General features: G+C 37.6%; 2 protein-coding genes across 3 annotated transcripts; one reads left to right on the top strand and one right to left on the bottom strand.

Moving 5' to 3' along the window:
• The first annotated feature begins 637 nt into the window (after positions 1-637).
• LOC135634695 (probable protein S-acyltransferase 16) lies at positions 638-7,778 on the top strand. 2 transcript variants are annotated; one of them, XM_065145210.1, is made up of 7 exons: positions 638-1,138; positions 2,652-2,741; positions 2,816-2,917; positions 2,994-3,071; positions 3,146-3,244; positions 3,328-3,423; positions 7,373-7,778. In XM_065145210.1, exons 1-7 carry the CDS (start codon positions 872-874, stop codon positions 7,481-7,483), a joined length of 843 nt encoding a protein of 280 aa, XP_065001282.1. In that variant the 5' UTR covers positions 638-871; the 3' UTR covers positions 7,484-7,778. The 2 variants fall into 2 exon arrangements, with proteins under 2 accessions (XP_065001282.1, XP_065001283.1); XM_065145211.1 differs by lacking the exon at positions 3,146-3,244.
• A 1,152-nt stretch (positions 7,779-8,930) lies between these two features.
• On the bottom strand, positions 8,931-18,497 carry LOC135634696 (peptidyl-prolyl cis-trans isomerase FKBP20-1-like). Its single transcript, XM_065145213.1, has 6 exons — positions 18,083-18,497; positions 11,129-11,256; positions 10,097-10,230; positions 9,934-10,013; positions 9,755-9,847; positions 8,931-9,353 (listed from the first exon to the last, which is right to left on the bottom strand). The coding sequence occupies exons 2-6, from the start codon at positions 11,235-11,237 to the stop codon at positions 9,203-9,205; spliced, it is 567 nt and encodes a 188-aa protein (XP_065001285.1). The 5' UTR covers positions 11,238-11,256; positions 18,083-18,497; the 3' UTR covers positions 8,931-9,202.
• Positions 18,498-25,504: the final 7,007 nt, after the last annotated feature.

Genomic DNA, 25,504 nt, shown 5'->3' with positions numbered 1-25,504 from the left:
CGTTAGTGCGGCCGACAATGGCCCATAACAAATTGCAACTTACGCAGCGGCCGCATGAAATTTTTATAATTGGATTTAGAATATTTTAATGTCAAATTTAAAATATTTTTAGATTAAATTCATAATCAAATATATTTCATTTTTAACATAGGAGTCAAATATAATAATACTAATTATAACTTTTTCAATTGTTTAAATTATTTCAAGTATAATGAAATAAAACCTCTTCAAACCACCAAAAGCTTTTATTATATGAGTCAAAATATGATACAAATATCCTTTCTAATGTATTTTTTATTACAGGATGATTTTATAAGTATTTTATATTAAATTTAATATATTTTTAGGTTGAATATACAGTCGAATATGTGTTAAGTTTATTTTAGAAAGTAACAATATGAAGTTTCTCTATATCACCTGAAACATTCTCTTAAGTTCTTCAAACATGATGCACACGCTCTTTCTGATGAGTATTCTATTTAAGGAAGACTACGGTGGTATGTTTTTACGTTGATTTTGCAATTGAATAAATTTTAATTAATTTTCAAGTGTAAAATTTAATAAATATATTTTATTTTTATTTAACTTGACAAATAAATTGATTTACTGAATATAAGATCACATAATGGTAACATAATAATGGGCAAATTTTTTGAACACGGAGAGGCAACTGTCGTGGGCAAAGGTGAAAAGCGTAGTATAACGGCGCCGCCGTCGCCGCCGGCGCTGGCGCCTCCTTGTCGCCCATCGTCCTTACCCACTAATCCTTCTAGTTGAGGGCTGCGAGGAATCGACGCTTCCATTAAACCAAACGTCATAGCAAGTAATAGAAACCTAGCAGAGAAGGTGTTGGGGATCGGATCGGACGAGGATGCGAGGCTACGTGACGCTCCCCATCTTTATCGTGCTCACCGCGATTGGCTATCTGTACTACACGACCCTTTTCGTCTTGATCGATGGATGGCTGGGGCTGTCGACGGCGGCTGGGTTCGCGAACGCCGCCGTGTTCACCGCTCTCGCCGTCGTGGTCGTTATCACCTACGGGATCGCCGTGTTCGAGGATCCGGGCCGTGTTCCGGATTCCTTCTCACCCGACATCGAGCACTCAGAGAGCCCAATCCACGAGATCAAGAGGAAGGTCTGGATTCCCGTCTGGTCCCTAAATATCCCAGTAATTTTTCTCGTGATTTGTATGCTATACTATGATGGTTTTAGTCCTTCGTTGCTGAATAAAGGCGATCCTCTACTGGTTCTTATATAGCATCTGTTCTGAATTTGGTAAAATAGTGGACATTTTCGTCTGGCTTCCTTCCAAGCATCTGTTTTGTTTTGTAGTGACTTTGATTTTCACCAAATTGCCATTGGAGATCTTGTCGTGCGACATGAATTCTCTTTCGTGGATCGGATGTCTGCATGTTAATCTCTAAAGTTGCTTAATAACAAGCACTACATTTTATATGGCACAGATTTACTAGGAAGACGAATCTGAATGCACTCTTTTCCGCAGTTGGACAGTTAATTCGCTTGTGAACTTGAATATTTGATTTAAACTGAGACTCACTCAGGTTGTTTTGATCTACCTACTGGGTTTAAACCCTACACCACATCGAAATGATACCGCAGAAGGTATATGATCATGAAATAGAAAATTGTGTAGATAATAATATTTAAATTTTATATTGCAAACAGGCACTAAAAAAAGTAATGTATGTTAAAAATGCACCCGGGCCTACCCTTAAACAAGCATTTAAAAAACTTTCGTCTGTTACTTTCTTTGAACTTTTTAATATATGGCTTCCCACCAATTTCATGATATAGCATGCCGAACCAGAACCCACATATGGGCCTTGATATTGCTTAAATAGAGCTCAATGCCATGTGAAGATCCATTTAACGGTCCTAAATACTTGAGACAATGTGGGCGCTGGTTGTTGCCGTGAAGGTATACACTATTTGTTTAAAGCCCAAGAGCATCTATTGGATTCGTCCATCTAGCTATTTTGTATTAGATCTGTTTATCTGTCACTTTAGCAAATGTTCACTTAAAGATAAGTATGTATTTGTTCTTTCTTGCTCATCAGTTTTATGTTAAAACCTCAACCTTTGTATTATTGTTTGACGATTAATTGATGTATTGCCATAGTTAGATTTGCTTGATATGAAAATTACCCCTTGGTCACATGTTTTCAATTGCAATCTATCCTTTTGGCCCGATGCTCAACCTAAAGCTTAAAATGGCCTTCAAACTAGTATTTTGTTATTTCTATATGGTTATTGGTCACCTGCTGATGATTTGCTCTTAGTAATTTATCTCTTATCTCTTTATCTCTGGTCATATTTTTCTGGTGTGTGTGTGTGTGTATATATACATATATATATATATATACATATATATATATATATATACATATATATATATATATATACATATATATATATATATATATACATATACACATATATATATACATATACATACACATATATACATATACACATATATATATATACATATATACATATATACATATACACATATACACATATACACATATACATATACATATACATACATACATATATATATATACATACATATATATATATATATATCCACAGATGAAACTAACTTGACATCGGTAATTTTTCAGGGTGACCTGAGATATTGCCAGAAGTGTTCCCACTATAAGCCTCCTCGTGCACATCACTGTCGTACTTGTAAAAGATGTGTCTTGAGAATGGTATGCATCTTGACTTTCTCTTCTGTAGTTTCAAACCTTTTGCTGGTTTTATTATGGCCTATTGATGCTTGCAGGATCACCACTGTGTCTGGATAAACAATTGTGTCGGGCATGAGAACTACAAGGCCTTCCTTATTTTCGTGTTTTATGGTGTGATTGCCTGCATCCATTCTATGGTATAGTTTCATTTCTTTTATGCCTTTAGCAGCCTGGGAGATTTTCGTTAACAAAGGATTTAAGATATTGCTATAGGTTTTGCTTGTGGGAAGTGCTTCTTATGCTCTCCACAACGATCAGGAACATAATGCTGGATTTTTCAATATTTCGTATGTAAGTGACTTACGAACATTGATACAACCTGTTCTTATGTTAGCATTGACTTGAAATAGTGATATAATTGACAGATAATTTGTGGCATTCTGCTACTTCCCTTAACTATTGCATTAATTGTCCTTTTGGGTTGGCATATTTACCTCATCCTACAAAACATGACCACAATCGAGGTTTGGAAGTTATTGAATATCGTTTGAGTATTTCATGTTTGACTTCGGCAAACAACTCTTTGTACTATTTTTGTGCCCTGCAGTATCATGAAGGAGTAAAGGCAATGTGGCTGGCAGAAAAGGTAGGAAATGTGTATCGGCATCCATATGACCTTGGTATTTATGAAAACCTTATGTGGGTAAGAACTTTCTGCTATTTGGCTACAGTTTTACTTTGTTGGTAACAAGAAGCTTTTGGTGCTATTGCATGCATTAAGACCTACTTTTAAGAATAAATCAATACAGACAATAATAATTGTATTCACTAGGTAGTACTGTTTAGTATTCTTGGATGTCAAATTAATGTTTCTTGCATCTCATTTCCAATTTTTACCAAATTATTGCTATTATATTTTTAAGGACAAAGTATTGTACATTCCCCACCACTCACTTATAATTTCATTGAAACACATAAAATAAAAAATATTATAAATATTTCTCTAAAGAAATGAACTTTTTAACTGATAGATGTTCTAAAATTCAAGGTTCATCGTACCATAGTGTACCGCTCGATATAGGTGGTATGTATCGGTCTGATAGGGAATTAGTATGAGTAATATATTATTATGTCTGCATATATCATGCATTGGTACATTCGACACAGCTCGATATGTACCATACTGACAGTTGGTTAGTACACTAGTATGGATTGGTGAGACGAACCATACTAAAATCTATTAAAGGATAAATTGTTATTAGTGGAATCTTTTCCGCAATCCTTGTAAAACCCATCAGTGACTATATTTGATCATGTAGTTCACCAAGTATAGTGATAGGATGTGTAAAAGGGAACTTAATTGCTATAGATCATGGCTTCATATGTGCTCTGAGCAATGAAGATTGTAGACCTGGGTTCATAGAAATAAAACTCATATAACATGTAGTAAGGTATATTATGAAAGAGAAAAAGAGAAACAACATTAGGGGTCGGAATAATATTTTTCATTGTAACTAATTAGATATTAGTCAAGCTAAATTCTTGGTTTATTAGATTATTTGCCATATTTGCAACTTTAGACAAATATACAGGAAACTTTACATGTTCTGAAAGGTACATTTGTCCCTTCTCTAAGTAATTCTTCATTAGCAAAACAAGCCTTTAACATTTAGCATGTAGTACCTTGAAAGAAATATCTAGTGAATCCTTGATTCATGCACTTTTTTCTGGGATTAGTTCATATTCCATCTATTGGTGAAATCTCTTGACCGGTCTACTAGGTTGAGTCAAAGCATCAACTGATCTAGTTGGATAAGCCTAGTTGCCAACTGTAGTAGGTGACTGTACCTAGTCACAAACATAGGTGGAGTAATCAACACTAGTTGATGGTAGGAGCCATGACTCATCCGTATGCTCCTCCCAATCCAAAGAGCCTAACTATGTTGTCCAATCTTTGGAAGTCATCAGGGTGAGAAAGATGCAAATGTTGTAGCTTCTTGAATGCCCAACCGGGGTATTTGACAATAGGTTATGGCCCAATAGAGCAATAAGCACTTCTAAGACTATTGTTTTTTTAATTGTGGGTGCTGTTTGAACAAATGCCTAATCAACCAAGCCAAGAAGCAGATGTGGATGAAAAATAATGCACCTTACAGCCTAGAGATATATTTAAGCTGACTGACGTGACAATTGGTCACTGATGGACCATCTACCAGTATTTAAGAGCCGTCTCGTTGAATCTTGGAACTCAAAAGCCGTCATCATTGGCGCAATGGGTTTGCCGACCTTTGTTTGCACAAAAGGGGTATAAAAAGAGTTCTCAGAGTAAAGGATTAAGACAATTGCCTTCACAGTTTTCTATTACTTGGACTTTGATAGGCATCGAGGAGGACCCTGCCAGGACCATTCTTGTTGCTTGTTTATACTCAACACTATCCTAGGTGTACAGCTTACAAGGCATAATGGCAAAGAAATAGACTGGTCCAAGTACCACATGTCAGTTGGATGACTGAAATCAACTTCATCATCTATGATTATCTATTACTGTCTTTTAGTCATTTTCCAGCAGTAAAGCCTTTGTTTTCTCTGTAGATTATATCTTACAACACCTTTCTCTTTGAATCATAGAAAACCCAAGTTGAAAGGGTTAATCCTAATAGTTTGGTATCAGAGTTTTTCTATGAGAGATCCATGGAGAATCAAGCTTCTAGATTTGTGGTGTATGGTGTACTTTTGCATTGGGCATCTCATGATTTTTGCATTGAGAGGCTAGAGGACTTGATCGAGAAGATGATATTTTCCGACAATTGTAGGGAAAAGGTTAACGACTTCATGAAAAATTTTATCTATTGATTTGAGCAATTGGTAAAAGAATTGATTATGACAGCCTCATTATAACTGGAATCCTAAAAACAAAATTGCGCAAAGATTCACATTAATTACTTATAGGTGTTGATCGATTACATAGCAACAAAGTGTCATCACAACAAGAGGTTGTGATGAAAACACCTCCAGTCATGCAATACCGACAAGATATGACACTACAAACACTAGGCAAGCAGAGGACAGCCAGACCGATCAAGCGGTTTATAAGAATGGTACATCAAGACCTCCTACAAAGGTTTTGGTTGTGGATGAAATTACTACTAATGCCATTGGAGCAATCACTATCTGCATCATTATAGTACCAGGATAGGAAATAACCATGTCATAGATTTTCTTTGGGTATACCAATACCAACACGTGGTCACAATAGTAGGGGTCAACCAGTTCTATAACCCCTACGGCCCAATGTGTTGGCAGTGACAACTTCAATGATTGATTAATGCAGTTTCTTCATCTCCACTGCAAATTAATCAACCCCATCAGCAGCAGTAGTTTGGCCAACTAAATCCAGTTAGTATGCAATGGGGGCTGGCTTGCATGCTTGAGGCATTGTTTCCTCAACTTTATTGATCAATATGGTCCAGTTTTATTGGTCCAACGACTGATCAGTATATGGATTGGGCATTTTCACTTGATTTGATCTGAATCTAAGCTCATTGCCCTGTAATCTACCACACCAGTACCCAGCTATACCCAACAATCAGCCTACTGCCAGATACCTATACCCATTGTGCGCCACTTTCTTTTTCTATTTTAATTTCTCTTCTTTTGTTATTTTTCCTCTTCTTCCATTACTCTGCCCCTTCCTGTTGTTGTTGCTGTTCCTCCCTCTCATCTCTACGTCAATTACTGACTTGTGTTGGCACTAGATTAATCCATGCTTGGATGGTATTTTTTTTATGCACTGATGTCAAGACTAGGCCTTTTTATATGGTGAACTATGATGCACTTTCTTTAGGAGCAACAACAAAACCTTGCACTGGAATTGGCACTAGCACAACCTGCAGAGCAATCAGAGCTACAAATTGGTTTACCCATCATATGATGGAAGTTATTTTCCCAAGTTTGACAAGGGTTGCCAACTAATTAGCTCTTCATAGCAAAGCAATTCTTAAAATGCATGACTATTCTTGAAGACTCAAAGGTTGTTGTGCTCAAGGTCTGCCGTACCAAAGCATACCACCCATACCGGGCGGTATGTACCGGTCCGATAGGTTATCGGTACGTGAACCATCCGGTACCGCTACAGTGCTACAGTATGAAAAATAAAAAAATATTCGGTACACCAGGGTGTACCGCTCGGTACACCCTGATGTACCACCCGGTACACCGGTACCATACCATACCGAGCTCGGGTCGAAACGCCGGTACGGTATGGTACAGCGAACCGTTGTGCTTGCCTCTTTTCACTGGATAGATTCTATTGCACGGTGGTGCAAATAGTTTTCAATCCAAATTGGCATGCATGCTTGGAGGGAATATTTCAAAGCACTGATGTCGAGATTTAGGCTTTTTTATATGGTGAACAATGGTGCACTGCTCAAACAACTTAAGAGGGATTAGTAGTAGACTAGCAGGATGAATTTGGGAAGGTCAGCAACAGTCTCATTGATTTTAATTGACTCTTGATGGTCAGAAAATTTATAAGCAGTCTAGAAGAGAGCTTGAAGTGCCCATCTTTTGGGTATAATGAAACAGCTAGTTTCTAGGAATGACTGCAGATGGTCAATGCCTTCTGGGATAAATAAAATCTAAATTTCTTGCAGGTTCTGGGACCCAGCATATTCTGTTGGTTCTGCCCTGTGACGAAGAATTTAGGCTCTGGTCTCCGTTTTCGCACTGCATACGACGTTCCATTATCCACATTTCAAAGATGAGTTATGTGATGACGCAGAAATGCAGTAGTTTGAGATGAATGACGAGAGTTGTTGAGGATCTTATAAAAGCTTTTTTTCAATCAGCTACAACTGAGACAATTGTTCGTGGATGAGTCTTGTTGGGTTTCTTGTTACCCACCAGCGGCACTTACATGGTTGTGAATAGGTTAAGTTGGTAACGTTTTGGAGTGTTCAGTGTTGGAGAGCATTCCCACGTTAGAATTGTGAGCTTAGTCAATGAATACTGTAAAAAAAAATTTTTTTTTTTAGTAGTTTTCAGCTCGTCTTTGGGTTATATATTATTCGCTATGTGTTTATAAATTTGACCTGCTGATGTTCACGATTTGGAAGCTCAAGGTTTCTTTCCCAGAGGAGAACATGCTCAGAGAACACGTTTCTAGTTTTTTAGTATTTTTGGTGCCTTGTATCTGTATTAGTTCTTCAGATTTTGATCATCGGGTACAGTGTATTATTTCTAAGATTTGCATAGGATGTCATTTGATAAATAAAAGAAATCACGACCAAACAATTCTGTGCTAGATATGCATGCACTTTTGATACTGTAAAAATGATGTTTGTATGAATCATTTGGTCACCGAGACATGATATATGTTACAATAAAATCAATGTCTTAGTGATATGTGTATATTTGGGTTGGTAGATACATACATGTATGGTGAGTACTGCATGCTTATTCAACTCGTTACTCAGCACCCAACGAACACACAAAATCTTAAAATGTTTGTCCAATCATAGTGAAATGATGGAATACAGGAGACATTTACACAAACAATACGACAAAATACATTGAATTCTATTCTATGTTGGTCTCTAAAGCAGGTCGAATATGAAGGTCACAGTGCAACACGAATGGTTTGAGTAACTTTGCTTGATCAAAAGCCCCCCAACCGCTAGAGAAGAATTAACGAAGCCAACACATTCCAATTGATTCAATTGATTCTCTCGCTGTAAGGGAAAGCTGTAACTCCTCATGCGTAAGTAAAAGAACTCTGTTAGCGCTTCCAACCAGCTCGCCTTAGCACAACTTGAATAGATTATTGGCATATATATATATATATATATATATATATATATATATATATATGAAAAATCGAACATAAAGATTTTAATATTTCACTTCGTAAATATAAGAATTATAATATAACTTTTAAAAGATCAAAATACTAAAAATAAATAATTATAAAAGATAATATGTAATTAACCCGATAAATTTTTTTATGTTTGATAATGTCAACCATAAAAAATGAAGATAGAAAACTCAAATAGTTCCGGATAACCAAAAATGCCCAAGTGAAAAAACACAACGTTTCCATACTTTTGGTTAAACGATGACCCTAAACTGCACTTTGGTATGGTATATTTCGATATCTTCATAGGTTAGCGTGCATATATATGTCAAACATTCAACCATGTAGGGATCACTGTGTGCAAGAATTGGTCTCTACGCTACGCTTTGACAATGAATGCATACATCAACATGCAACTATGCTTGTTCAGAGGACATAAAACGTCGTTCAGAAGAATGGCAACCGCATTGCTGTTCTTATTTTTCGGCTGACCAGAAATTTCTCTGTTTATATGAAGTCACCCAAAGGCACATATTTCTGAGTGACACAGAGACAAGGTAAGTAGTGTCTCGGTTTCGAATTCAACTTTACCATTGTAGCAAATAACTGTCGAGGGACGAAACATAAACGACTATTTTGCTTTCCCTTTGCCTTTACCCTGGTGCTTCTTTGATTCTAACTTGGCTTGTATTCGAGCAGCTGCTGCAGCTTTTGCTTCTTCTCTCTTCTTTTTCTCTTCTTCCTTGCTAGCTGCAATCATCTCTCTCTGCTTTTTCAGTTCCCTGAATCAAAATTAGTACAGGAGAAACATCATTGTACACTTTAAGGACAACTGATGTTTAAAGAGTAAAATTTCTGCATGCCATGACATGCCACCCGATGATAATTTACCAAAATCTAGCATGCAACAAGCATGTCCCACGAAAGAAAATTTACCAAAATCTGATCAATTATAAAAGGAAATATGTCACAGAGTCGATCTGTTTTTCCTTCTTCTTTTTTTGTCTTAAGAGACATGCTAACAAGTCAAAGTACAAAAAGAAAGATGAAAAAGGGTTGACAAGTAGAACCTGCAGCACATATTAGTTTTGTTATACGGTCGCTCAAATTTGACCCACAAAAAGATGTCAGCAATTATAAATAAAGATGATTATTGCGGCAGAAGTTGAATGTCTAAACTTACAGCAACCTAGCTTTTTCATCTGAGACGCTACTAAGGCTTGCACCTTTCCGAGGCCTACATGCCACCAACTCCACCTCAAAGACAAGAGTTGCACTGCACTCACAAAAGTTCCTGATTAAGTATATATCATAATCTAACAATTACAAACTCGAACCACTAGATAAATATATGGGGATTACTTAGGTGGTATATCGGGTGGCGAACCAGCACTTCCATAGGCATAGTCTGGTTTGCAAGTTATTTTTGCAACCTCCCCAACCTTGAACAAAATTACAGTTATGTAATCAGATATTTTAAAATACTAATATGAAGAATCTCACTAGTGGACATTATACACTTCACCTTCATTGTTCTTAGAGCGATATCCCAAGCCTTGATGACAGTGCCACTTCCGATCTCAAAGGAGAAAACAGTATTATCTTCATGCGTTGAATCAAAAACTTCACCAGTTTCAGCAAGCGTGCCTTCGTAATGAACTGCCACAAGATCAGACAGGAAGCCAAGTCAATCAAAAAGACGAGGAAAACAAGGGAAAAAAAAAGCAATAAACATGCTTAGTCATCCTAATAGCATCCTCCTGGTCCTCAGTCCACTATTCTCTCATTAGCAGAATTAGTAGACTAGCTCATATGATCACAAATTCTGACAGGACAACCAGCAGTATGATGCTATTGCTTTGTCAAGAAGGCCATCTAACGTAGTACATCAACGGTTAGTTTATTCTCACCCTAAAGGCTATTTCCATCAATCAGAAAAGCATTGCTAGATGCCTAAAATCTCTAAATTCAAAACAGACTTCAGTTCTTCAATCACGACTAGTTCTTCAGATTTCGACATGGAGCTCATACAGGTTTCATCATCAAGAATATTGATCAAGTTCCAAGAGTTTATTGTTTGTTAATTAAAATCACAGACATTGATGAAACTACAACCCAGTTATTATATATGAAATTCGAAGAACAATTGACTTGCTAAAACACGCAGGTCACAGAAAAGAGGAAAAAGGAGAAAATAATGACAACTTCAAAACATGATCAAGAAATGCTTATATCAACTACATTGACCATTTCTCGACTACTAGATCTGTCAAGCAAAAGATGCAGTCAATTTCATGGACACTGAGTCAAATTTGTCTTGTAACAAAATAAGTTTCTCTCAGCACAAAAATTTCCTCATTTTCTTTTTCAAAATAGACAAGACGTTCTCTTCAAAACAATTATGATAGATCTTGTAAAAATACATGGGAGATGAAATAAACCAACTATGCTATTGTTAAACTTATGAGTATATAATATAGAAAGAAATGACAGAAGTTGGGTTCTGTAAGACATAAGCTTTTCTGCAGTGCAGAAGCAGTTTAAAAATTTATCATACCATCAACAAGAGGGAGGCTCTCTGATGGTGCAAGTGCATCAATTTTGGCTTTCCTAATAATTGTTTTCAGAAGACCGCCATCCCCTGATAAATCTATCATATCACCCATGGTTGCCTGTGCTTGTAAGCTGTTGAAAGAAGCACTTTAAGTAGAGACCATACTTCAACAAAGATATAATTTTGAAATAATAAGAAAATATGAATGAGACTAGCATACAGTAAATTGGGGAATATATTTGTGTGACAACAACAACATAAACAGAAAGAGGCTATATTGTCAGCGAGAGATCTACCTATGCCAGCAATAATAACTAAATAGTATTCACTTCATTGTTCACAGAGAAGAATTGCACCATTGAAATGGACCCAAAGTCCTTGTAACTCATCAAAAGCAAAAAGAAAAACTCAGGCTACATGAAACTTAGAAATAACACCTTTCATTTGGACTCAGTAGAGATTCATAAAGACTGAACCCCAATTAGAATCCTTCAGAGGATCATATATGTATCCCTTAGATATTTCTATTTGGAGCTTGATTATCTTTTCTTTAATCCATTTCAGTCCTCTTCTCTTCCACTCATAATCAAATTTGGTAGGGGGTCTTGGTTACCATTGTTGTGATCACCAATGTGATCATAATGTTACAATGATTTCAACATCGTTTGGGTCATTTTTAGCCTTTTCAACATAATGATTCAAGCCATATCTCTTAGGCTAAGGACAATGTTAATCCTTTCTGTTTTAATTGAAATCAACCTTTAAGAGATGATTCCATGCCTTCTCATGCTCAAAGAAACAGTGATTTGGATCATGATTCCTAGAAAGTCAAGCTTGTTGCTATGAAGTCGATGAAGCATGCCTCTTTATGGTCCGAAAATCTCAAAGGAAAAAAGAAAATATTAAGGTAGAAGAAAGGATCTTGACATGGGAAAATTGACAAAGAAACTCAAGAATGAATATCTTCTTGACAAATATAGACAAAATGTTCTTTTCAAGTTTCATAACTTTAAAATGTCAAACATAAAGAGATCTACATAACAGAATTTGATCTTATGAAGAAATGTGACCTTATTAGACCAAAGGGGCAAACTACAACAAGGTATCTTGCTATTCTAGAGCTCAAGATACATAAGGTAGTTCAACTACAACCTTATTGAGTTATAATGATGTTTGTCAGCTTGCACTCAAAGTAAACAAAAATAAGCTTCACGGAATGACTTTCAATCTATAGATCATGATGCCTCATTTACTTGAGGAATATCTCTAATTCTAAATCTACTTAAATTATGAAAACTACATAAAAAGACAATCTCTAAGGGAGATGGTGGGACCAATTCCAAGCACCCCTTGATTTCTTTTAGCGAGAATTTTCATTGATGTTTTAAATGCCATGACTATGGGTATATTGCTTTTGAATGACCTAAGCAAAACTGACAGTCCAATTAAGAAAGAAAATGATGATGTGGTGAATGAGGAATCTTAAACTTATTTGGAAACTTCAACAAAAGATTCTTATGCAATCACTTCAAAAGAAGATGAAGATATTATCTATGTTGATCATGAACAAACTATGGTGATTTAAATAAATATTATCCAGATTGAAATAAAAGGGCAATGATTAAAAAAGCATACTTTTCACAGCAATTACGCTTGTCATGAAAAAGTTTGTGATCAAGAATGAGGTCTCTACTAAGATAATAAATAAATTAAACCTAAAAACGAAGACATATCCTCAACCTTACAATCTTTCATGGCTTCAAAAAGATACTGCAATCATAATTAACATGCATTGTCTTATTTCATCTTCAATCATGAACAACTATGGTGTTCAATCATGAACAACTATGGTGTGATGTTGTACTATTAGGGAAGTCACCAAATGCTCACGAAGGCGCTCGAGCGACGCGAGGTGAGGCCTAAGTGCTTGGTAAGTGATCTAGGTGGGCGATTTCAGTCGAGCGCAGGTGCCAAGCAGCTCAAGCACCCGCCTGAGGCAAATCGAACCAAGGTCGAACCTAATATAAATAGGCCCGATCATTGATTTGGTTTGATCACTACCACAACCCTCCTCCCCTTGCACACACAAATCATTGTCCCCCTTAGAAGACTTAGTCGATGAACTATACGACGGTGATTTGCTCTCCATTGGTGAATGACGACGATGTCTTCCCCTCCATCTGCAAACAGTGATGACGTCTTCCTCCAACAAGAGGCTTTCATGCTAGTGTGATCTTCAGCAAACCCTTTCTCAGAATCTCTCTCTCTCTCCTTCCTCCTTTGTCGTCGCCCTTTCCCTCCTCAAGCATAGCAGCCACCTCCTCCTCCGCTGCAGCACCCCTCTCCCTCCTTTGCTGTCGCTTCCTCCGCCACACCCCTCTCCCTCCTCCTACTCCACTGCAGTCGGCCTTCCCCCCTCCCCTCCTCCACAACCCCCAATAGCACCCATCTCCCACCTACTCCTCAACCGCAGCTCCCAACAGCACCCCTCCCCATCTTACTCCGCCATAGCTGCCTCCTCCTCCTTCATCGTAGCCCTCAACAACATCGCTCTCCCGATATAGTCACCTCCTCTGCCACAACCTCCAACAGCACCCCTCTCCTGCCTCCTACTCCGCCACAGCCACCTCCTCCCCCCTCTTCCACCGCAACCCCCAATAACTTCTTCCTTTTTCTCTTAGCTCAAGAAACAATTGAAGCAAGAGACATTAAATGACACTGACGATTGGTCCATTGTGTCGTTCTCTCGACAAAGTGGAGAGAGGGAAGAAGTGATGGTGATGACGCCATCCCTCACATCTGTAGCAGTTCCATTGATTGTTGGGAACATAAAATACCATCACATTAGTCTTGAATTGTATCTCTCTCAAGTGCTCGAGGGAACACAATCATGGATTGTATCTTCTCACTTTTGCAGAAGACCAAAGATTAAGTGCAGAGAATACATGCATGCAAACCCATACAAGCAAATACCTGAATGCTTACAGTGTTAAAGAGTAGTGAGTGCATTGTCCCACTGAAGCTTAGAGGGAGGGGAAATCTCACGCTGCACTTCTTTTTTCCTGAATGTGATAAGTGATGGATGATCATGGTAGCATACTTGCTAATCTTGTTTAGTATTGCTATTTTTGTGATTGGATCTAGACAATGTAAATTGATACCTTACATAAATATAATTTGATGTGTCATTTTTATTTTAATAATCATGTTTATCAACCATAATATATATTTTAAAAATTTTAATATTTAGGAGTGCTTCACTTTGCTCGGGCAAGTGCCTCGAGCATTGGTACCTTAGCGCCTTTGACTACACTAGTTCTTATGAATACTTGTCACCTACTTAGGCATCCTTGATACAATAACTTCTCATAATGCCTAAAAATACTTATGCTTTTGTCAAGGATGAAGGTTAAAATTGTTTTAGGTCCTTCTGTAACAAAAAATTTCTTCTAAACCATCAAAAAGAGAGAAAAATAACGATTAAACCCTCCTTAGATTCAAAAGGGAGTTGAAAATAGGTGTCAAGCCTATGCTATCATAGTTTGGGAGGAGAATGAGGATAGTGGAGATATTCTCCTATCATAAAGTATTCTTTTGAAGAATTCCATAATATTGTACTTGAGGATATTAATCCTAGACTTCCACCCATGAGAAAGATTCAATAGTGCATTAATCTTATATGTCCTGTTATTTTACCAAACAAAACAACTTATAGAATGAGATCGAAGGAGCATGTAGAGCTACAAAGATAGACTAAGGATTTGGTGAGAGAAAGCATAAACCCTTATGTTATGTTAGCTCTACTTGTAAAAGATAGACCTTGGTGAAAGTGTGTCAAAAGCATAGTTGTGAACAAGACTACTGTTGACTATACCTTCATATTCCCCATCCTTATTATCTATTTGACCAACTTCATGGGACAATATATATTCTCCAAGATTTATCTTGGCTATCATCAAATCTACGTGAGACCTGAATGAAAATAACATTCAAAACAAGGGATAAAAAATAATACAATTTGATCTCTCTAATGCTCCTAGTATATTTATGCATCTTAGGAATCCTATTTTTGAACACTTCATTAGAAAATTTGCTATCATATATTTTGATGACACTTTATTTATAACAATAATGATGAGCAACGTATGCAACGTCTTCATAATGTTTTCAATGCTTTGCAAGAACAAAAGTTACATACTAACTTAAGAAATACAAAATTTTCACTCTTACTCTCATTTTTCTGGGTTATGTTTTATCTAAAGATGGAATCAAGATGCCTGGCAAGGTGGATTGACTTACACCTAAGAAATTGCATGATATTGAAGTTTTCATAGCCTTGCCTCTCTTTATCAATAGTTTATAAAAGCCAACTCCATCATGATTCTAATATTGAATATTTGAAAGAGATGGTTTTAAATGGACAAATAAGGCTCAAACCAGCTTTGTATTTCTCAAAAGTAAAACAACTAAAGCTGATACTCTATCACTTCTAAGTTGAATATGATGCCCCTGATATGGAAATTAGTGCTATCTTTAATCAAGATGGTACACCAATTGTCTATTTTAGCAAAAAGTTAAATGAATATCGTAAGAATTGCTCTGTTTACAACAAGAAATTCTATGCACCCTATCGAGCTTTAAATTATTAGAATCAGTAATTACTTTTGAAGTCATATGCGCGTTATCATGATCATAAAGCTTTAACATGTCTCACCAATCAACAAAAACTCATCATGTGACATGTTACGTAGATTGAGCTTATGCAAGTCTATAATTTTATTACAAAGGATAAGTCCAGTGTTCAAAATATTATTGTTGTTTCTCTAAGCAGGACATATGCCATATGCATTTAATTGCCATAAAATATTGTAGGATTAAATCCTGAGAGTGGTACAAAGATAATCTTGATGTCAAGGAAACTTGGAAAAAGTGTCAAAGTTGCAATAGCGATTAATTCATACTTTATGATGGTAATATTTTCAAGGTCAACCAACTCTATACTCCTCAATGCTCTTTAAGAGAATCTACCATTATGGAAGTTCATGCTCATGGACCAGGACTAGGAATCTATACTGGATTTTGTTGTCGGTTTGTGCAAAATCCAGAGGGATGAACATTCTATTATGGTTATGGTGAATAAAAGTTTTTAAGGAATCCTAGGCAATGGAAGTTTAACCTCTAAAAACAGCTTCATACACAAGGTGAGTGTAACCTACAACTTAACAATGACAGGAAAAAGTAGTTAGAGATTAGCATTCATGAACAGTAAGATTCAGAGACTCAACAAAATAGTCAAAAGAATACGATAGTAAAATGAACATGGTATCTCTCCGAATGTAGATGCTGATAATGAGATGTACCCTGTGTAATGGACCTGCTAACCCATTAAGAGCACATTACAAAAAGTCAAAGAAGTAAAACTCCATGGTTTTTCTTAACCCATTGTTTCCAATAGAGATTTAAAGTTGATGTACTCTAAGGAGAAATTAGGAATCGATCTTCACTGGAGTTCCTTCTTGTATCCCCAAGCTGATGGTAAAACTGAAGTTGTCAATCGAAGTTCGAGAGTTCTTTTAAGAAATTATGTAAAAAAGAATATTCATTTGTGGGATCTTATTTTGGCTCAAATTGAATTTGCATATAAAAGACAAGATACTAATTATAGCCCATTCGAAGTTATTTCTAAAATCCTATAATCTTTGTTGATCTCTCACAGTTATCTTAATCAGAAAAATAGTCAGGACTTGAGAATGAGACTTTCTCAACCAAAGGAGGTTGCTAGAGGAGTGTCTTTATGCCTTAAACTAAGAGAAGTCAAAGCATTCACATTAATCTCTTAGTTTTTCAGTGAACCAAAATTTAGAACTTATTTCATATTAATATCGATATAAATTCCAAGATATTTATGAGGCAAATTATATATTATCAGAGAATTCATTGTGTCAGATCCAAAACATCATATTGAGTTCAATCTGAAGTCTTCTAAACAAATTTATGTTCATTATCTCTACAGAGGTAATGTTAGTTGCTCTAGTCGAGAACATATGACATCATGGACAGCCTCCTTTTTAGTGACGTAACCAAAACGACTTAGTCAAGACCAAGCAAAGGCTTGGCTTGGGTCATATTACTAGTCCAACTAGTGGGCTAACTAGTCAGACTGCAGATTATAGTTAAAATAAAAAGATGTCATCTATTATGATTATAGCTTTTCTTAATTTTCCGTTATAATTATAAAAAAAATTAAAAAACAAATATTTCGATAAGCTAAAAGAACAGAAAATTACTACTAATTAACTAAAATTGTCAAACACCAGCAACACCGAGTTCATAGAGAATTCAGACAGTAAGCATTAATTTTAATCACACGAAATAAATCATTAGCAGATTAGACTTTTTACTTGCAGTTTCACATGCAAAAGGTTTATGTTGCCTATATGACCGGTTTTGTTAAAGACATGAAAACCTAGACGGAGGCTGAATGCACATATGCTCGAATCCGTGCTTGACTCTGTTCAAATTATCGAAAGAAGTAAACGAATCGATCTATCATTCTAATTAGCATAACAGTAACAGAGTACACAGGGAACTTAGAAGCACAACATCAAGAAATAGTCAGGAAGGAAAAGGCTAGAGTTCCATATTCGAACAGTAACACAAAAGAAACAAATGAACGCAATCATCCAAGATAGTGAATAACGATATCAAGGAAAGACTGAACATATTATGAGAAAAGTAAAAGAAAGAAACAATTTTTCATCCATATTCCAATCGTCGACGTTTAATCAAGCCAAATTACACGTATCTAGAATGAATCAAGAGCAAAGGATGAAGGAAGAAAGGAAATTCGAGACTAAAAATACGATAAAGATGCAAAATTGGCGAAGAAATATAGAGAAGGAGCAGAAGATCGGGACAGATGGGAGGGGAAGGTTGGCGACCAAGAAGGAACCAGACCAGGGAAGCTTGTGCTCCTCGCCGATGACCGAAGGGCCTGTTCGTGTCGGACCCGCCGCCGCGGAGGTCGAAACAGGCGGGGAGCCCTCACAACGGAAAAGCTGAGGTCCGGCGAGGCGCCGATGACGGTGGCCCAACGCAGAGAGCGGTCGGAAAAGGCCGGGCAAGATTAGGGATATGTGAGCTGGTTTTGGCTTTTATCTATTGGCGATTTGCCGAAACAAACATTACTTTGGGCTTTCTCTGTCCGGATTTGAAGATTTGCTTATAAGCACTCGATGAATGGTGAATTTTCGGAAAAGGTCTCTATTTGTTTGGATTTTTCAAATCACGTCTTCTTTTCAAAGAAGACTCTGAGAACGCCTCCTTTCCCGAAAAGCCCATTGCGCAGCATTTCCGGCACGAGTTGGTTCGTAGGCGCAGTTCATCGAGATCGGAGCAGCCCGGTTGGGTCACCAACTTTGTTCCAAAGTTCGGCCTTCTCTCTCTTGTTTCCTCCTCTTTACATCCCTTAGATTGCTTCTTCGTTGGTTTCGGAATCGCCGAGTCCGCGAGCGCTCGACGATCGCATACCGCTGCTCGAAGAAACCTCGCAGGTTCTTCCGTAATTTTTCCTTTAATCCCTCTAAAAATTTGATCTTGTTATGTTGGTGTCGTTATTATTAGTTTATTGTCGAATATATTTATCGTAATTTTCGTGTTTCAGTTGCGAATGAGAACACTTAGTTTTGCTGTTGAAGATAAAATAATTACACATCCGGAGTTGTTTTATAGGGTATAGGTTACATTATATAATCTCTCGAGTTAAGGCAAGAAATTAGAGCATGTGGAAAAGATTTTAGACATCCGTGTCACGTAATTCAAAATAAATGTAACTAACTTACTTACGAATGAGTTTTTAGATCACAAATCCGAAAAATAAGAGGCTAAATTCACAAAACAAATGGAATACTAAACATTCCAGCACTGAGAGGTCTCTCCCAAAATCACATAAGACCCTACAAAACGACATCATTTACAGCTTTTGACCACAAATACAAGCCTTGATAAATCGGAAAATCCACGTAGGCTGCAAGAGATTGATTACATTACAACTCAGAAAAGAAGCAAATGACAGATATCTCCCACGCTATGACTCGCTTAAAACAAGCATGTCGGCCACCACCGCCTCGTGCACCGTGATGCTTCACTCTCTCTTGTCAGGCTATCAGGCTCACACCATTTCCTGGGACCGTCCGACGATGTGGCTAACCTTCTTCTTGAATTCATCCCTCCTCTCCGGCCATTCTATTCTTTCTGCAATGTAATTGGTACATTGTGAAAGACGACAACAATAACAAACGATCTGTAATATTCCAATTTTTTCCTCTGCAGCAAGATCTAAAGAAAACTAAATATCCATGTTAATATCTTTGCAGGTTTATATCGAAGAAAATAATAGAAGATAAAAATAATTATTTAAGATGTTTTATCGAATAAGAAAAAAAAATTTATTAAAGAAATGAAAATACTTCAATACATTAACATGGTGTAACTTAAGATTAAATTACATCAAAGAATTTTCAAACTTTCCTATAATGAAAATTTATTTTGGGGGAGGGAACAAAGTTGAACGCTTGATTATAACTTGATAGAAAATCATCTAACAAGTACACAAACCAAGCCCTAGCCCTAGAACAAGAAAGGAGCACTTCTCGAAACCAAGAAAAGCTATCTAGATCTTACCTATTTGTTCAGTTCCCATCTGATGTCCAATGTACACACACACATAGAAGGCCCCTCCTACCCAACACACACATAGAGACCCACGATGATAACATCTTCATGATCTCTTGGAACTTAGTGAAGATCTTTACTGAGTTGCATAAGACCATAGTCAAAAACATCACGAAAAGATTGGCTAGTTTTTTTTTATGCAGACATTTTCTGAGGCTCACATCTGATTCGAATACAAATAAATAGAGCTCATCTGAAGAGAATAGAGCTACCATCATGTCATGGACATAGCAGTAAAATACACTACCAATTTCACTTACAGCAGCTTCAACATTTGCCGGAGATTCAGCATAGAAATTATACTCAGAACTATGCTCTCTACCTGCATGTTAGAACTACAAGATTACCCAATGTGGATCACAGAAACAATAACAACAACATGCTAGTAATTTCTTATAGAATGTCATTGCGATTAAAGGACCGGACAGAGATTTCCGGCAGTAAGTGATCCCTATAGCCATCCCCATTTTAAATTTAGCATTGATTACTTTTGCAATGGTAAATCACTGATCAAAATTAACTCGTCGCCATTGACTTGACTTTGGTTCCTTCAAAAAAAAAAAAAAGATTCTTTAAGAGATAATTTGATGGAAAGAATTTTTCTAATTACTTATCTTAGACCCTTTGCTCTCGCCTATAAATAGATAAGACTTCTTGGGAAATGATCTAGTTTAATAGCGAAGATGATAGCGATCTTAGATTAACGATGATATATTTGCATATCCAGATCTCTTTTCAAATAACATCAAAAAGGTACACATCGTTAAACCAGATCTAATTATTTGATTTCAATCCTGACATAAAAGATTATTTGGTATTAGAGCCTATGTTCTTGAGATCAAATACATTAGATTTATTATTTTATTTACGATGCATGAATGATAACCTATTCTCCAATAATCATGATGCATGAATGACACATATTCTCTAATGATCGTGAAGCAGCAATGGTCACCGTCGACATTGTTGTGTACAGCCAAGATTCTGTTGCGCTGGGTAGCCTGCGCACCGCAGCGCAGTAGGCGCGGCAGAACTCGCGTCCAAGCGGTGGTCGCACGCGTGAAGGAGCTGCATCTGAGTGGCAACTGCGTGTCGGTTGGCCACACCCAAGCGGCGGTTGTGCACAGGCAGGAGCCGTGCATCGGCGGCGGTCGTGCACAGGTAGGCTGTGCACCGGCGACTGCCATGCACGGTAGGAACCACCACAGCGGACGCGCGCGAGCAAAGGCGACCCCACGACGGTAGTGCCGCGTGTGGTCAGACGCAGCCCTACGGTGGCAGCGATAGGGCCGCGCGTGGGCAACAGCAGCACCGCACACAAATTAGGGTTTTGACATATTTATAATTTTGCCCTCGAGGCTAGTTTTGTCAAATTATAGTTCTGCCCTTTACAAATTTCGTAATTCTAATTTATGTTCTATCAAATATTTATAATTTTACCCTTATGAAATTGAGAATTCTAATTTATATTTTCAATTGTAAAATTGATAAATATGATTCATTATAATTATGATTGAATTTAATCATGATTATATTTTGAGTATTTGACTGGAATTAATCATTGATTAAAAAAATATAAATTGTGGTTTAGTTTTATAGTTTTCTTATATGAATTATTGATTATATTTTTTTACATATGATAAATAAAATCTAATTATTATTCTTGGATATTCATTTGATTATTCACATGTATATATATTTAAAATTATAAAATAATTATCATTGCGAAATAATTATCATGATTATCATATGAGTTTTTCTTTTGCTAATTAATGTTCAATGATTATTATGGTTGTTATTCTACTATTGAACTGCTTAGCATAAATTAAATTAAAAAAAATTGATAAATATTATTTGTAACTCATCTCGCTAAGTTTTATATGACTTGTAGTTGCCAAAATGGCCTAGGATGATAGGCTTTTGTGATGTGAATTATAATAAAATTTTTATCATTTATAAGATATTTTTAATTATATTTTATATTATTGTATTGGTCTTGTAGCCACCAAAGTGACATAGACCAATAACTTATAAAATAATATTAAAGAATTAGTCCTAAATTACAGTAAGAAAATAATATTTACAATGACACACATAATTAGGAGATTTAGATAATCCCAAAGGAGAATCTATTTCAAATAATTATGTGATGAGGTAGGATGATATTATTTTGGATATCCTTGCAATTTAGGATTGTATATCCAAAGGTAACAAAACTATTCCGTAAAGGATGGTATCAGTCCTTCGTAGATGATCTTGAGTGAATATTCCAATATTTTACCTAAAGATGTAATATAGATGACATCGTTCATCAAATTTTTGACAAACTCAAAACATTAATATTATTTTATATTTTACTGTGGTACTTTCGTCTATGCATTCATATGCTTCTAGTGTCCCTATACTCTCTAGATCAAATTATTGAGAATGGTTAGAGCATGTGGAATTTACACTAGGTGTATTAGATCTTGATTTAGCATTGCTTGTTGAAAAGCTAGCAGACTTGACTAATGAAAGTACTGTAGAACAAATTAATGAAATGAAGGCTTGGGAAAGATATGATAGACTTAGTTTAATGTTCATAAGAATGACGACTGCAAATAATATAAAGACTGTTAGGATCAGGGTCGGCACTAAGAGGGGGGGGGGTGAATTAGTGCAGCGGTAAAATAATGTCGGTTTAAAAACTTTCGTACGATAAAACTGTTTCCGATGTAAAATCATTTTCGGAAACTTAACTTAAAAGCGAGTTCATAAAAGTATTGAAGGTAATAAGCTATTGAAGAGGTTTGCAGTAAGGTAATTGTTGAATCTCGTATTTTGATGATGAAACCACTTGATATGTGTTTATGTTCTAATCTGCGTTTTGAGTGACGTAGGATGCTTCGTTCAGGGTGAGACAATTAAAGCAAGAAAAATCATGTTGTGCTGGAGGAACATGTCAGGAGATTAGATGTCGGGCCGATGGATCGGTCGACGTATCGATAGAAAGCTTCGGGCCGTGGACTTGGGCATCGGGCCAAGAAGAGCGGGTATTGCACCAAGGATATCGGAGTTGTGGAGTCAACTGGCCGATTGTGCAATAGGCCGCAGGAAAGGACGATGCGCCGAAGAATCGGACGAAGCGTCAAGGGACCAATGACATGCCAGACAACTTAGTTAATTGCTTAGGATTAATTGTCTCGATCGAAGTTTTGTTTTAAGTGTGCAGGATTAACTACGATGAAAGAAAGACATGCAGCAGGAGTTGCACCAGAGTCAAGACTATGATCACGTTGGGAGTTCGAGAGCTCGATGGAAGTCCGGATGGTCGTCGGAGGTTCTGTGGGAACAAATATGAGAAGTCCAGGAGCTTGCCAAAAGAAGCTCGTTAGAACTCACCAAGTGGATCGTCGCAAGTCCAGGAGTTTATCGGAAGTCCGTCGGAGCATCGCCGGAGGTTCGTCGGAAGTTCGCCGGAAGCTCGCCGGAATTATCTTAAGAATTATCATAGTTAGCATGAAGATTAAGTTAGGAATGGGAGGTGATCCCATTAACTTAATCTGGGGGCAATTGGGCCCTTGATAGACCCAAATTGGGCCAAATGGATCAACCCATTTGGACCAAAATTCCTACTAGGCGGTGGCACCGCCTAGGAGAGGGTCTCCCAGGAAAGCTGGGCGGTGCAACCGCCCTAGGCAAGCAGTGGCACCGCTTGGGCTCAGTCTCTGAGCAAGACTGGGCGGTGCAACCGCCCTTGTCAGGCGGTGGCACCGCCCAGAGGCTCAGTCTCCGAGCTCTGCCAAGCGGTGCAACCGCCCCTGACAAGCGGTGGCATCGCCTAGAGGTTCAGCCTCTGAGCTCTGCCAAGCGGTGCAATCGCCAGACCCCGGGATTCCAGGAGATGACAGTTTTGAGCTCGGAATTCAAACTGGTTTGGGGCCTATAAATACCCCACCCTTTCAGCAATGAAAGGGCAACCAAAAACCATCGAAATCCTAATCTTACTATGTGATTTTTAGAGCTCAAAAGTGTTGTATGAGTTAAAAGTTCTCCTTCCTCTTTTCTTCCAAGTTCTGATCTTTCAAGAGAGGAGAGAAAATTCTGTAAGGGTTGTCTCCTAAGCCCGTTAAAAGGAGTAAAACTGTAAAAGGGTGGTTGGCCTTCGCCTATTGAAGGAAGGCTTCTAGTGGACATCGGTGACCTCGTCGGTGGAGGAAGCCAAAAGTGGATGTAGGTCAAGATTGACCGAACCACTCTAAATCTCAGTTTGCATTTACTTTGAGCATATTATCTTTACTGCAAACCTCCATAACAGCTTATTGCCTTCTGCGCATTTACGATCATGTTTCAAAGTTCAGTATTTTTCGAATCGGCATTTAGACGTAAATCAGTTTTATCGTACGAACATCATATTTCAGTTTATGCTTACATTCTAATTTCCATCATAACTGCAAACTGCCTTCATAGACTTGCTTTAACTGCATCTTGCTTGATCACAAGTTCAAGTGATTTACGAATCGGCTTTTCTACCGAAATCGCTATTATCGTACGAACGCAGTTTTAATCGTTGAAAGTTTTCCGCTGCACTAATTCACCCCCCCCCTCTTAGTGCTCTTGATCCTAACAGTAATAGCAAGAATAAATGCAAACCAGAGAAGACGACTGTTTATAGTGGTTCGGTCAATCGTGACCTACATCCACTCCTCCGATTCCTCTTCCGTCGAGGCCACCGGCATCCATTAGAGGCCTTCCTTCAATAGGCGAAGGCTAACCACATTTTTACAGTTTCACCCCTTTTGACAAGCTTAAGAGACAACCCTTACACCCCACTCACTCCTCTCTTAAACTATTCTAACACTTAGAACTATGAGAGGAGCTCACACAAGATTGCAGCAGCATTTCTATACTTTTTACTCTCAATACTTGTGTGTTTTAACTAGGGATGAGAGGGGTATTTATAGGCTTCAAGTTGATTCAAACTTGGAACCTAAAAATATCTCATCCCGGGTTCCCCGGGCATGGGCGGTACTACCGCCCAGTGTCAGTTTGGCTGACGCTGTCTTGGGCGATACCATCACCCAGGTCTAGCGGTACCATTGCTTAGGAGGTTGTGTTGGGCGGTACCATTGCCCAGACTAGCGGTACCACCACCTGGCTCCCTGCTAGGGGCGGTACAACCGCTTAGACTAGTGGTACCACCGCTTGACATAGTCTCGAAGATTATGCCACGATGGTGAGTCTTCTTAGGGCACTATTTGGGCCTCTTATTGGGCCCAAAATAGTTTTTACATGGGCCTAGCTAGACCCTAATTGGGTTGGCCCAAATCCAATCCCAATTACGTGCTAACTACGATTCCTAAGACATATTCTAAGCTAAACAAATCCCTATGTCAATTCTTCCGGCGAGCTTCTGGCGATCTTCCGACGAACCTCCGACGAACTCTCGACAATGTTTCGGCAGACTCCCGGCAAGCTCCTGAACTTCACAATGATCTTCTTGGCAAGTTCCGATGAGCTTCTTTGGCAAGCTCTGCGACTTCTTGGCTAGTTCCCATAGAACTTCCGACGAATGCCCGGACTTCCGACGAATGTCCGGACTTTCGACGAACTCTCGAATACCCAATGTGATCTCGATCTTGACTTCAGAACTTCATTTTGCTTCAT

The sequence above is a fragment of the Musa acuminata genome, chromosome BXJ3-4, assembly GCF_036884655.1.
Source record: "Musa acuminata AAA Group cultivar baxijiao chromosome BXJ3-4, Cavendish_Baxijiao_AAA, whole genome shotgun sequence".
In the NCBI taxonomy this organism is placed as follows: Eukaryota; Viridiplantae; Streptophyta; class Magnoliopsida; order Zingiberales; family Musaceae; genus Musa; species Musa acuminata.
The sequence above is the reverse complement of the archived record's forward strand: the minus strand, read 5'-3'. Positions and strand labels throughout refer to the sequence as shown.